Genomic DNA, 12631 nt, shown 5'->3' with positions numbered 1-12631 from the left:
CATGACTAGCGTCAACAAGAGCCCTCTGTTCTTTGAAAGGCTGCTCCAGACCCACTGTTTCGACCTTTCGGACCATTCCTAATGTCTCTTTTGTCCGTCGCTTTATCAGAATCATTAGACATACCCCATTTTTGCTGGAGGGCATCAGTTTCCACCAATCCTGCATACCCAGTCTGTACTGGCATGATGTCAATGTATCACAGTCGTGATTACTGTCATAACTTATTCCCTATTTGCTTCAATATGTGTTGGGGTTTGTCTGCCCCACTAAGTGATACCTATGTACTACTGTATCTAGCATTTCTGTTCAATCATGTTCATGAACCCTTACATCTGGCCCTTGTACCCCGATGTAGTAATCCACACTTGTATTTGTTTGTCCTACATTTGTCCGGAAGGCGGTGACACAATTAAGGGAACCATACCAATTGATGCAGTATGATTGGCCGAATCCCCCGCTTATCGGCTCACCGCCCTTGATAGCGTTTGTGGTTCCCCGATCAATTATTTTCGCTTTCCGTCGGTGACTCCTCCCCAGCGCCTTCTGCTCAACATCGGCCCTGCTTCATTCTTTTTCTCTTTTTTAGTCTGTCGTTCTTAGTATTGACTGTCTTTCTTTGATTTGCAGCCATGTCTACGTCACTTCCCGGCAACCGAGACCTTCCCGCGTCGCAGTATGATCTGAACACTTACTGGGGTCGTGTGCGCCATGCGGCAGATATCTCTGATCCAAGGTGAGCATTCCAACAGCCTGTCTCGACTTGCTGTATTTCAACTGACATGTATCCTAGGATGTTGTTCGTATCCTCGTCGGGTCTAGAACAAGCGAAGCACCTTATCTCGTCTTATAAGCAGAATCATGTCCCTGTTATGACTCCCGAGTTATGGCGGGCGAAGAAGGTGGTGGACTCTACATTGCATCCAGGTGTGTTTGTGGTCTTTGGTTGCTTAATATAAGTGTTGGGTGGCTAACTTTGGCATATCAAGACACTGGCGAACCGGTTTTCCTTCCCTTCCGCATGTCGGCCTACGTTCTTTCGAACCTGGTGGTGACGGCGGGCATGCTTACACCAGGGTTGCGGGTATGAAACATCGGACTCTTGAATCGGAGGCGGCGTCACTGACTGTATAGACTACCGGAACGCTTCTGTGGCAAATCGCCAACCAGTCGCTCAATGTCGCCATTAACAATGCGAATGCGAACAAGTCGACTCCCCTGTCGGTCTCTCAGATGGCCAAGTCATACTTAATGGCGGTATCAGCGTCCTGCTCGGTGGCCCTGGGTCTCAACGCGCTGGTCCCTCGGCTGAAGAACATTTCTCCCAACACAAAACTCATTCTCGGCCGTCTGGTGCCATTTGCTGCAGTTTCCAGCGCTAGTGCGCTCAACGTGTTCCTGATGCGTGGTGAGGAGATCCGCCAGGGCATTGATGTCTACCCCGTCCTCTCTGAGGAGGAGAAAAAGAAGCGCGAGGAGACCGGTGAGCCGGTCCAGAGTCTGGGCAAGAGCAAGAAGGCCGCCACCATTGCGGTCGGGGAGACGGCCATCAGTCGGGTACTGAACGCTACGCCTATCATGGTGGTACCGCCTCTGATCCTTGTGAGGCTGGAGAAGACGGCCTGGCTCAAGGCTCGTCCGCGCATGATTACGCCGATCAATCTGGGCCTGATCCTGGCCACATCGCTGTTTGCTCTTCCGCTGGCCCTGGGAGCGTTCCCTCAACGACAGGCAATCAGCGCCCAGTCTCTGGAAGAGGAGTTCTGGGGCCGGGGAGGAAAAGACGGGCAGGTTGAATTCAACCGGGGTATGTAGATTGGTGGATTGGGACTCATCGTATTTGACGCTCTCAGCATTGCGTTGGTTCTCCGTTTCCTTTTGGCAGGGGCGGGAATCCGAATATAGAAGCCCTCGTCCTGTGGCATACACATGGATTGTTGATATCATGTTGCTTAGCGTATAGACCATCTATATATACACAAATATACCACTGCTTTCGATGACCGTGACCTTTGCACTCTGTAGAATATTCAACCCCATCCGTCTACTGGCTCACCTTGATGCTGACCACAAATTAATAACCGATGACTCACTATCACCACCCACAACAAAATATATATATTTTTTTTCTCACCCACCGAATCCAAAACCATATCCTCACAATAATTACTCCAATCCAGTCCAGAAAAATGGAAAACTCATCATCCCCACCCTTCCGCACCGCCCGCTTACAATTTGACGCAATGGTCGACGCCGACGCGGCAGGCATCCACGCCATCCGCGGGTTAGAGGAGGTCATGAAATGGAGGTATTCATATCATATCATTCATTCCCATCAATCAATCTGATTGAGAATGAGGAGATGGTTGCTGAAACAAGATAGTCACAAAAAGGTCCCTGATGCGGATCTCGCGACGACGAGTAAATGGGTAGAGGAGTACCTGCGGCCGGAGCAGCGGGTGCCTGGGAACGTGGGTTATGTGATTCGGGAGATTGAGAGTGGGTCTGTGTCTGAATCGTCTGTGGCGGTTAAAGGGGGAGATGGAGATGGGAAAGGTGAGTTCGACTTCGGTTCTACATGTCTTGTTTTGGGTGCATGTGTATATCTATGTGTGGGCGCAGACTAATACAGGCAACAGGCCGGATTATCGCTTCTATTGGCTTGCGCTATGGGCTTGTTGAGGCATTGGGGGGAAAGCGCTGGGAGCTGGGGTATGTCTTCCACCCGGACTTCTGGGGGAAGGGGTATGCGACTGAGGCTGTGAGGGGGTTGATGGGTGCGTGGCCGGGGATCTATGAGAGGATTAATTGGGTGGATGGGGATGTGCAGCAGGAGAGGAGCGCGGAGGTGGTTGCTATCACGGACAAGGGGAATGAGCCGAGTATGCGTGTTTTGAGGAAGTGTGGGTTTGAGGCTGTGGAGGAGTTTGCGGATGAGGATGGGACGGCATGTGTGGCCTTTGTTTATAGGTGTTAGCATTATAGTTTACTTTCTGTTTATACCATGTTGTTTGAGTATATATACTCGATAGAATGGTTAGATGGGGAGATCTGGCGGCCGTCTGCCCTGGATGACTCTCTCAAACTGCTCTGCAATGTCCAACAGGTCGTCGTCTCGCCATGGTTTGCCCATGAGCTCCAAACCGATTGGTACACCCAGAGGAGCCGACTCGGTATGAGAACTAAAACCAGCTGGACATGGTTAGTGGCTCCTCCACGGCACATATTCACATAACTCACATACCAGGTAGACATATCGCTGGCCTTCCTGTCAGCGCTGCCAGAATACCATTCCTCCGTGGCTGGACCATTGAACCGATTGAAGCGACCAGCTGCCTTTGGTGCGGGTAGACGAGAGCGTCCAGTTGATATTCCTCGAAACAATCCTCTACAGATTTCTTCAATGCTGCAATTGTCGCCAAGCGAGATTCATACTCTGGACTTTGCATTGAATATGGACCGTCCTTCTGCAATGTGCGATAGAGGACCGGTGTCACGGCTTCTTGGAGGTACTCGCCGCTGGCGACGACAGAGTCTAGTGATTCATGTGGCGTGAAGGCGATCAATGGCGATTGCAAAAAGGTGTCGAAGACACTACGGAACTCGTATGCTTGCATGTCCGCCGTGGAAACGAGCGCGGGAATGTCCCAGTGAGCACTCTGGTGTGAGAGCGTGACGAGTTCAACTTGCAAGTTGGCTTGGGCTTTATCCAGCGCGTTCAGCACTATTTGATTGACAATTGAGCCTTCAGGGTCACCGTCATCCGCGAAGAACGATCTCAACACGCCAATTCTTTTGCGGCCACCACATATCCGAGAGGCGCTCTCCATTGCGTTACGTTGACAGTCGATAGTAGCCTCGTCGCCCTCGTCTTCGCCCTTCATCACATCGAACAACACCCGAACATCTTGCACTGTCCGTGCCATCGGCCCAGCCACATCCTGCGTCTCAGTGACAGGGACGATGCCTCTCCGCGAAATCTGCCCCCTCGTCGGCCTAAATCCGACGGCCGAGCACGCCGACCCAGGCGAGCGTAGCGAATTCATCGTGTCCCCGCCGCAGCCTACGAGAGCCAGATTCGCTGCTAGAGCAGCAGCCGTCCCACCTGACGAGCCGCCGGGTGTCCGACTGAGGTCGTACGGGTTCCGCGTCTGACCTCCCAGCGAAGAAACAGTGACGCCCTCCAGCGAAAGTTCGTGGAGATTGGCCTTGCCGAGGATAATAGCGCCAGCACGACGCAGCTTCGTAACGACGAAGGCGTCGTCTTTTGTTTGTAGGGAGTGGAGGGCTTTTACTCCGGATGTTGTGGGCATGTCGATGGTGCTGTAGATGTCTTTAAGGATGACGGGGACCCCATGAAGGGGCGGGAAGGCATGGTGTTTCCCATGTTGCTGTAGGAGTGCCTCTGTTTCCTGATCTCTTTGTTGGGCGACGTCAAGTGCATCCTTGTTGACAGTTATCAGAGCTTTGAGCAGGTTATTATACAGTGATATTCGATCGAGGTATGCTAAGACCACCTCGGCGCAGGTCGTCCTCCCCTCTCGTAGAGCATCATGATACTTTGATATCGTAAGCTCTTTGACGTCAATGGAGCCTATGCTGCCCATGTCTCCCTTTTCCTTTAAAGAGCGTGAAATCAGTCCATTTGCATATTCAAGTGCACGCAAGGGTATATATCAATTCGCCCATCAATGAGGGGTAGTGTATATCTGAGGACAGGGACTATTGATCAGTGAGTTGGGGTCAGCAATTTGCATCGTCTATCGGATTACGGTGGACTGAGTTCAACTAGGTAGCGTCATGCTACCTCTCTATTAGTCCGTCGTTGTGCTTCACATCAATGTCTTCCATGACCCGGTATCCCCATCCTTCCTAGTATGTCTTCGTCTTCGGCCGAAGACGAACCGCAGCATCCTATTATTCCAGACCATGTATATCAGCAATCGCGCTCAAATTGGAACTGATAGTCTTTACGGAGTATTCAATTGCGTGAACCCCACTTACTCCAACTCCTTTGGAGGCTTGGAGCATGGATCAACTAGTGCGACTGTTGATTGCTAGTTGCGGAGACGGACTCTCGGAGTGGTGTGGCGTCCCCGGGTTGATAACAATGGCTGATTGCGAGAGGGGCAACGCGCTATCCTGGATGAAGGCTGACGCATGCCGTCTTGTAACCAAGACGAAGATAAGCTGTGGTTGATGGTGTTGGCTGGGTTGACAGCTGCATCAAACGAGAAGGTAGATTTTATCCATTCATTCTATCAGTGCAGCTGCGCCAATATCGCTGCACCATAGAACGGTAAGCACTAGATATATGAAAATCGATATACATGAAAATGATATATCCATGGCAGATCCATGTAGACGGCAACTGTATCATGTCGCCTATAAATGACTCGAACCCAAATAATGCTCTGTTTGCCAAATCTTATCTGTGCCAAACACTCGCTCCTATTGAAAGCTTGCCAATACTGAGTTGAGTACGCCGCTTAAATAGAACACCGAGTCGAGTAAAAAGGAGTGGTAAATCAAGTCGAAGAAGACAGATTGAGGCATAGCCCCATGCAAATGTAAAGTAAGCCTGTATCCTATCACCGGCGCCCAGAAGTAATGGAAAATAATAGACAAAATGCGCGTATGGTGATGGATAAACCATCCCGCTGCTCAAGAAGGGAAAGGTTGAATGGATGATTGAAGAAGGGGAAAAAATAAGATAAAATAAAAAGCCGTCCACGCAAGCCCATAAATCCAGGATATAACCCTTAAAAATGATTAAAAAAAAAACATATATGTCCTCAGTAATCGCTGACTCCAGGGTATGCTTTGGAGTTCGAGTTCCCTTGCTCTTTCTTTTCTGCTGATTTCTTCAGGTTCGAAACAATCATAAATCACAGACGGGCCCTTGTCCACGTAACTGAAGTCCGCCAAATTGCATCCCATAGTCCTCGCGTTAAGCACCAAACTCCGTGGTCACATAAGATATTGTGCGTAGAATATGCCCTGTGGGCAAGGTAGCGTAGCCGTCGTGGACTTCGCAACATCTGCTCAAGCTTGGCCACGTCAACCAACACTATCCAAGAAAAGAAAGAGTCCTCAACGCCGCGTATCCTTAGACAACGGTCATGGCTGCAACTATTAAAATCCGGACGTGCCCGAGACGAGAGTACCAGCGATGTTGCCACTTTTTAAATATTGAGATGTCTAGCTGCGTTGACCGCCGTTGCGTTGCAACTGTTGACCGATGCGAAGAGCTTCGGTGCCATCATCAATTAGAGACTCCTTGAACCACGGGTGCTTCAGAGCCTCTTTGGCAGTGATACGGCTCTTGGGGTCGTAGACAAATATCCGTTGAAGAAGGTCAAGGAACAAGCGATGGAATGTAGTGCTGGTGGGGATGAAGTCCTGTGCGGTTCGTTAGAGGCTGTTGTCAAAAGGGATCCTCGCAAATAAACCTACAGTAAGCTGCTTCATGGCCCTCACATACTTGCGCGAGGCTCGTGTCGTTTCCTCATTAGGATAGTCCAGTTTGTTTCGGTTGAAGTACCTGGGCTGAAGTCAGCATCAATGTCCTCACAGAAGCATAATGGCTCGGAACGTACTTGGCCGCCTGGTTCTGACTTCCGTTTCGGCCTCCCTGGGTTGTTTGCTTTACCAGCTTCGTATCGATTTTAGAGCCAATAACCGCCTCCATCATGGCAAGATGTTCTAGGTTGTCGTGCGTCTGGAACAGGGCATCTCCGGTGAAGAACTCGACCAGAATGCAGCCGATACTCCAGATATCACACGGGAAACTCCAGCCTAGATTCAAGATAATTTCGGGAGCACGGTAATGTCTCGTGGATACCACCGACGAGTGATACTCATCATCAAAAGTGGCAGACCCGAAATCGATGAGACGGATTTCGCTGTCCAACAACACACGTCGCTGACGGGCATTCCGTGAAACTGCGTGTGAAGAGGATGGGATCGTTCGGTTGTAGGTGAATGTCTGGTACGCGTTGCTGACGAGGAGGATGTTCTCGGGTTTCAGATCGGTATGGATGAGGTTAAGGTCATGAAGAACTGAAATTGTCAGTATGGAACTAGCCAGAGACGAGAGAAAACCGCAGGGTGACTTACAGGCTACGCTCGTGAATAGCTGCCGAGCAAAGTTCTGAATCTGGCTACTGGGAAAGGGCACAAAACCGTTGCCTTTGAGAAAATCAAAGACACTCTGGCCCAAAAGATCCGTAACAATGCAGATATGATTTCGGAAATCGAAGCAATCACGTAAATGAATGCACTTGTTTCGGTTCGATTTATCATTCGAGGCCAACGTCGACAGAACCCGAAGTTCAATTCTGGACGCGTCACGGTATTTCTGTATCGACCGAATGATCTTGACTGCGCAGCGAGTCTTGCGCTGCTTGTCATATGCTTCAACCACTTTACCGAATGTACCTTGTCCTAGAAGCTTGATGATTGAGTCTGAAAAATTAGCATCTGTTGCCATGCGAGGCAAATCAACTGGTACGAAGACTCACATCGATCTGTCAATGGCGTATCTGGCGTCACAATGTAGTGACCGTCGTCATCGTCATACTTCTCATGGCGATTTCCATACTGCAGAGAGTGTTAGAGAGCGCATCCAGATACAGAACCGCTAATACTCACATCTCGAACAACAGGCACTGGGACTTCCTTCGCCTTGATCGGTGGTTTGGGAGGGGGGATGTAGCTGAGGAATGCATCACCAGCAGTTTCCAATTCCCGCCGTTTCTGCTCATCGCGGGCTGACTTGCGTGTTGTCACACGTTTCCGCTTCTGGCCAACATTGGCGTCTTCATAATACACACCGTTGGTAGCACCCGTACTGCCCTGCGAACCCAGGGATGTGGGAGCGGTTGTATGTAGGGAAGTCGTGCGGTCTGTAGAAATGGAGGCTGCGGAGGACTCTTCACCGTATTGCTGAGGAATGGTGGAAAATGATGGACGATCGTAGTATCCCAGGTCATAGGCTGATTCAATTCCAGTGCGCCTTTTCTTGCCCGCAGGTTGGGCCATGCCGCCGTTCGAGGCTGCTGCCGCAGTGGTACGGGACTTCCCCTTGTCCTGTTCTGGAGGAGGCGTATCATCGATCACAATGACCTCTTTGGGAAGGCCATTTTTATAGAACTCGCCCCAGTCGGGCTTCTTCTTCCTTCTGCTTTGGTCGGACCCGGCTGTGCCCGTGCTGACTTCGCTCTGAGTCGGTGGAATGGCTGCTGGGGTGGAGGCAGGCTGTACCATTTTCGTAGATTGGTTATAAGGAAGGGGTGCGGTCGAAGGAGGGGCGGCGTACGGGTAGGATGCGGTGGCTAGGCGAGCAGTCCCTGTAGCGGTTGTGACGGGAAAGGAGGCGTTTGGCTGGTAGGCGTGGTGATGAGGAAATCCGTAGTGTTGTTGGTGGTGCGTAGGATGCGTTGCAGTGGCCGTTGAGGGTGTAGACATGATGATCTGAGGCACTCCTATTGATTGTAGGAGTGTCGGATGGTGTAGGAAAGAAAAAGGATTGAGAAAGGAGAGTCAAACGTATCCGATCGGTTGATCGTGAGCCGTTCGATCAACTCGATGACTAGGCCGGAGACCCAGCGTATATTTTGAAATTGAATCTCTCAAACCAAATACAAATCCCAGATTATTTGATCGACAGCAAGGCAGGCAGTTTCGCGAGAAAGAATATGTGGAAAGCGAACAAGAGGAGGACGGGCTTCTCAACGAGCAGAGAAGTGTCGATGCGTGGAGATGACGACTGGGCGAGGCGGTCGGTCGGGGGAAATGTTCGGTGGTATTCAGAACGTCTCAGTTGCTTTTCAGCAGTGAGAAACAGAAAATTAAAACAGCATTGGTTTGAGGCGGAGAACATCTATCCAGCAGTAAAGGCACGACGGCGATGATGATGATGTAGAAACGTGTGCTTGAGACGAGAAATTGGGAGGGGATGGAGGGTAGACTTCGCTTCTGGCGGACAGAGCGAGCGCGCGGCCGGAATGGAGATACTGTCGAGATTGGTTATAGTCCTATTCCTCCTGACTACGGCTCCAGAGGACTATTCCAGACTGCTAACAGCAAGATCTATAGGGCAATAATACTGAGGAATGGCAATGGCGCCTCGCCGCTCGTGCATTGTTGTAAAAGCGAGGGTTTGCTCGGCTATGGTCCTACACACAGGCAGCGCTGGGAGACTTTACCCAAGAATTTCAGTACTGCGCTGTAATGATGCTTTTCCTCAAAGGCAATGAGGAAATCGAAGAAACTATCTATCCTTGCTTCGCTGGTTGTGCCTTTTTCAGACTGTCTACAAAGTCCTGTTGCATCCTTCGCGTAAGCAAATGGCGCAGATCGCAAGGCTCATCTAATTCAGCCATCTAAATCCGCCGGGGGCAACACCGGCGGAGCCCATAGCGTCAGATGAATAATGTGAATGCGATGCTGATTGACTGCCTGGGACTAGAATGGCTGCGTCGTGTCTGATCTTGAGCTACCCAAAGCGGGGTTTTCTGAAGAACCATGTCCGAGAGTACGTCTCAGTCGAGACAGGCTCATTTTCTTTCTGTTACTCCAGCATTCACTACCACCCTGGAACATTCTCATTGTGAGGGTCAATGGAATCGCTGTGGCGATGGCATAGCAACTGCACCAATGGTAGATGCTGCCCGCCGTAGGGACTGATCAGCATATGTCATGCGTTTCTCTCATACACTAACTCGTTTTGGACATGGTGCCAGCCCTCCAGTGTGAACCCTCTTGGCCCCTCCACTTTTCGGCCTACCCCTATGGTTACTACACTGACATCATATAATTCATCAGTGGCTCCTGAATGCATTTCATGGCAAGCTAAGATATATGCGAAATATGTAAGGAACCATGATTTCATGCTTTTGTGGTCTATACTACTTGTATGACCCATTCTACCATCTCTTGTGTCTTCAAGGTTGCAAATCGGGGCTTCGGATCTCTAACTCCGAGGCTTGAGAGATTCACATATCAACTGTAGATCTAGTGACTTTCACTCAAGCTAAGTACTAGTAGTAATAGATATTTACTGCATCCACTTTGTCTGGATCGATCTTGCAATATGCACTGTTTTTCAAACCCGAAGAGACTCGAGATATTGAGAATGATCTGAGTGCTTACTTCTCGTGATGATTGTATCCTTCCAGATACTGATTAGCCTCGTCAAGGCGCAAGATAAGGCGGCAAGCAATGGCCGTGTTAGGCTTAATGCTGGCAATGGAAGGCAAGCGCGGATAGGACACAGAGGATCAATTGATAATCGTATGCCGTCGCGGAAATTTCATGACATTTGGCTTGATTCTACATGAAAGGGTATAAGCTAGGTAGTTCGATAACAACATAACGATTCTGCATTCCAAGGTGATCGAATCATTTTATGGGATCTGAGTAAGAACAGAGTAGAATGCAGTGCCCCTGTATCGCCTCATAAAAATGCATACATAAGACACAAAACCTATGCCTCGAAGAGCAGAACATGCCATTTGAATGGAAGGTGAACCGCAACGCCAATAACGACGAACCTGCGTAGTAACTGCGCGGAGCTCGAAACATAGATCAATTACAAGCTCTGCCACTTATCTTGGTGACAGACAACTAGATATGAGAGTGAGCTGAACGAACTAGTCCGCCCGGTCTTCTTTGATGTCCTTGGAATAGGCCTTCTGCACATGCCGGGAGCCTCTGCCATCCATTTCGAGCATGAACAAGATATCGCGGACTTGAATTCCAGCACCCTTCGCTTTGTCTTCCCGCCAAGTCCCGAGGTGTTTAGTAGGGACAGGAGCTGGCTCTCCAGTGCGGCCAGTCTTCTCCGTGCCAGTAGTGTGAGGTGCGGTATTGACTCGTGACGGAGTGGCGAAGCCACTGGGAGTAGCCGAGCCTCGATTCAGCCATGAGTATGATTTTTTGGCTCCGAACATACGGCCCGACAGCATGCTATTCGTGGCTAATCGGGCAGTCTCCACAGATTGCTGATGTTGCTGAGCCTCGCTGGCCTTTGCATCCATCAGTTTCTTTGCTTCCTTCTTCGACAGACCTTTCTTGTCGAGGCTCGGGGCTTTTTCTGCGATTGGAGTCGATGCACCGGAACCTGGCACGTCGACAGAGTCCGCTCTGGGCAAAACACCCTCCCCGAGGATAGCGTTTGCACTGCGCTTTGCGCGTTTGGCGGCACGAGCCTCTTCGCTGGACACGTCCTTCTCCATGAGTAAACGATATTTCTCGGTTAAGGTCGCCGCTGGGTCAGTCGCCGAATGAGGCCCTTCGTGCTTGTTAGCATCCGGAAAACATCTGATCTGAATTTGATGCTTACGTTTGAGTGGTGTCTGAGGGTTGTCCACACCACCATTCACTGAGCCAGATGATTCCGCGAGGTCCTTCCATTCGATAGGAACCTTTCCATGGGAATGGGCTCGCCTGCTTCTCGCGAGTGTCGAGGAATAGTCGACCACTGTGCGCAACCGTTCCTCGCAAGCAATCGACATTAAATTCAATATATCAACCAAAGGAGCCCCCTCCTGGTTTAGGATAGTCTTCCCCGTACGCACGATGGACGAACCATCCGGTCCAGTAACCTCAATAGGCTGCGGACGACCTGGTACGGGGTGAAATAAGCCCTCTGCCGGTATGCGAACACCAAGTTCAAAGCCGCGTCTCTGTAGCCTTTGTTCCAGTACCTTCGTCAGTAAGAAAGGCTCTTGTAGATGATATTGTGCGCGTCTGGCTGCTTCGGTGTCTTCTCGTGTCGGCTCATTGGGGTCTTTGAACGGCGCAGGTGGTTGCGACGCCGGTTCGGTGTAGAAAGAGTCTTGTGTGGTTTGCGGCTTGAACTGGGACGGTTCGCTGAAACTGGGGGTGGTGGAAATTGTCCCGGTAGTAGAGGCTTGGGAGGCGAAAGAGGTATTGAGGGCTAGCTGAGGTTGCTGTTGCGGTGGCGGTGGTTGTTGTACTCTTAAGGGTTGTTGCGCTTGAACACCTGGAGCCGAGTAACTACTCGTGAGAAAGGCCTCTTCTTCTCTAACATCAATGCCAGACGACGCCAGAACATCTGTTAACTCGGCAGCATCTGTCGCCTTTTCCACCGGCCGAGAAGGTGGCCCCATCGTGCCCGGGAGTGGTGGCGGGGCGGGTGTTTGAGGCATCCCACTCATGTTGATTCCATTCATGGAAGTTGGAGTTGGTTGATTTGACGGTAACTGCAAAGTCCCAAAGCTGGGAGATGCGTAGGGGGATTGGGATTGCGGAAGAGGAGAAAGGCGCTGTCGCTTAGACGGTGGAGGGATGCCGCCTCCATTGACCGGGGACGGTGCACTAGGTGAAGGTGAGGATACAGGAGGAGACATTGATTGAGCAAACTGCTGAGGCTGAGTTTGCGCCATGATGAGCCAAATGCTTGAGCCTCAAGCCAGCAGATAGAAATGTGGTAGGTATCGAGAATGTGTCGCGACTATGAAGATGTCCGCGCGTGAGTTGAAAACGTGAGCGGACTGCTCGAACCGCCGCCGCCGCCAGCCGTAACCATCTCAGGACGCTGAGGTCGACATGAAATCGCGGGAAGCCGCCGCCTGGAGAGCCGAAACAGGTTATGGATCGAGGTTG

The 12631-nt window shown here is 50.7% G+C and overlaps 5 protein-coding genes across 5 annotated transcripts; 2 read left to right on the top strand and 3 right to left on the bottom strand.

The window, feature by feature from the left end:
• Positions 1-630: 630 nt before the first annotated feature.
• Positions 631-1813, top strand: ALT_7621 (sideroflexin family transporter; the record flags this gene model as incomplete). Its single annotated transcript, XM_033557455.2, has 4 exons — positions 631-734; positions 792-925; positions 988-1082; positions 1133-1813. 4 exons carry the CDS (start codon positions 631-633, stop codon positions 1811-1813), a joined length of 1014 nt encoding a protein of 337 aa, XP_033413346.1.
• Positions 1814-2187: 374 nt separating this feature from the next.
• On the top strand, positions 2188-2975 carry ALT_7620 (GNAT family N-acetyltransferase; the record flags this gene model as incomplete). Its single annotated transcript, XM_033557456.2, has 3 exons — positions 2188-2306; positions 2382-2554; positions 2638-2975. 3 exons carry the CDS (start codon positions 2188-2190, stop codon positions 2973-2975), a joined length of 630 nt encoding a protein of 209 aa, XP_033413347.1.
• Positions 2976-3035: 60 nt separating this feature from the next.
• ALT_7619 (amidase) lies at positions 3036-4605 on the bottom strand (the record flags this gene model as incomplete). The annotated part of the gene is made up of 2 exons (XM_033557457.2): positions 3036-3190; positions 3243-4605. 2 exons carry the CDS (start codon positions 4603-4605, stop codon positions 3036-3038), a joined length of 1518 nt encoding a protein of 505 aa, XP_033413348.2.
• Positions 4606-6199: 1594 nt separating this feature from the next.
• On the bottom strand, positions 6200-8467 carry ALT_7618 (putative protein kinase (Lkh1); the record flags this gene model as incomplete). The annotated part of the gene is made up of 6 exons (XM_033557458.2): positions 6200-6400; positions 6455-6542; positions 6598-7060; positions 7118-7465; positions 7522-7600; positions 7652-8467. The coding sequence occupies 6 exons, from the start codon at positions 8465-8467 to the stop codon at positions 6200-6202; spliced, it is 1995 nt and encodes a 664-aa protein (XP_033413349.1).
• Positions 8468-10653: 2186 nt separating this feature from the next.
• Positions 10654-12411, bottom strand: ALT_7617 (uncharacterized protein; the record flags this gene model as incomplete). The annotated part of the gene is made up of 1 exon (XM_089600295.1): positions 10654-12411. One exon carries the CDS (start codon positions 12409-12411, stop codon positions 10654-10656), a length of 1758 nt encoding a protein of 585 aa, XP_089455188.1.
• Between the last annotated feature and the right edge of the window lie 220 nt (positions 12412-12631).

This window comes from Aspergillus lentulus, assembly GCF_001445615.1.
Source record: "Aspergillus lentulus DNA, contig: Alt16, strain: IFM 54703, whole genome shotgun sequence".
NCBI classification, from domain to species: domain Eukaryota; kingdom Fungi; phylum Ascomycota; class Eurotiomycetes; order Eurotiales; family Aspergillaceae; genus Aspergillus; species Aspergillus lentulus.
Note: the sequence above shows the minus strand (reverse complement) of the source record. Positions and strands in the feature narration are given on the sequence as shown.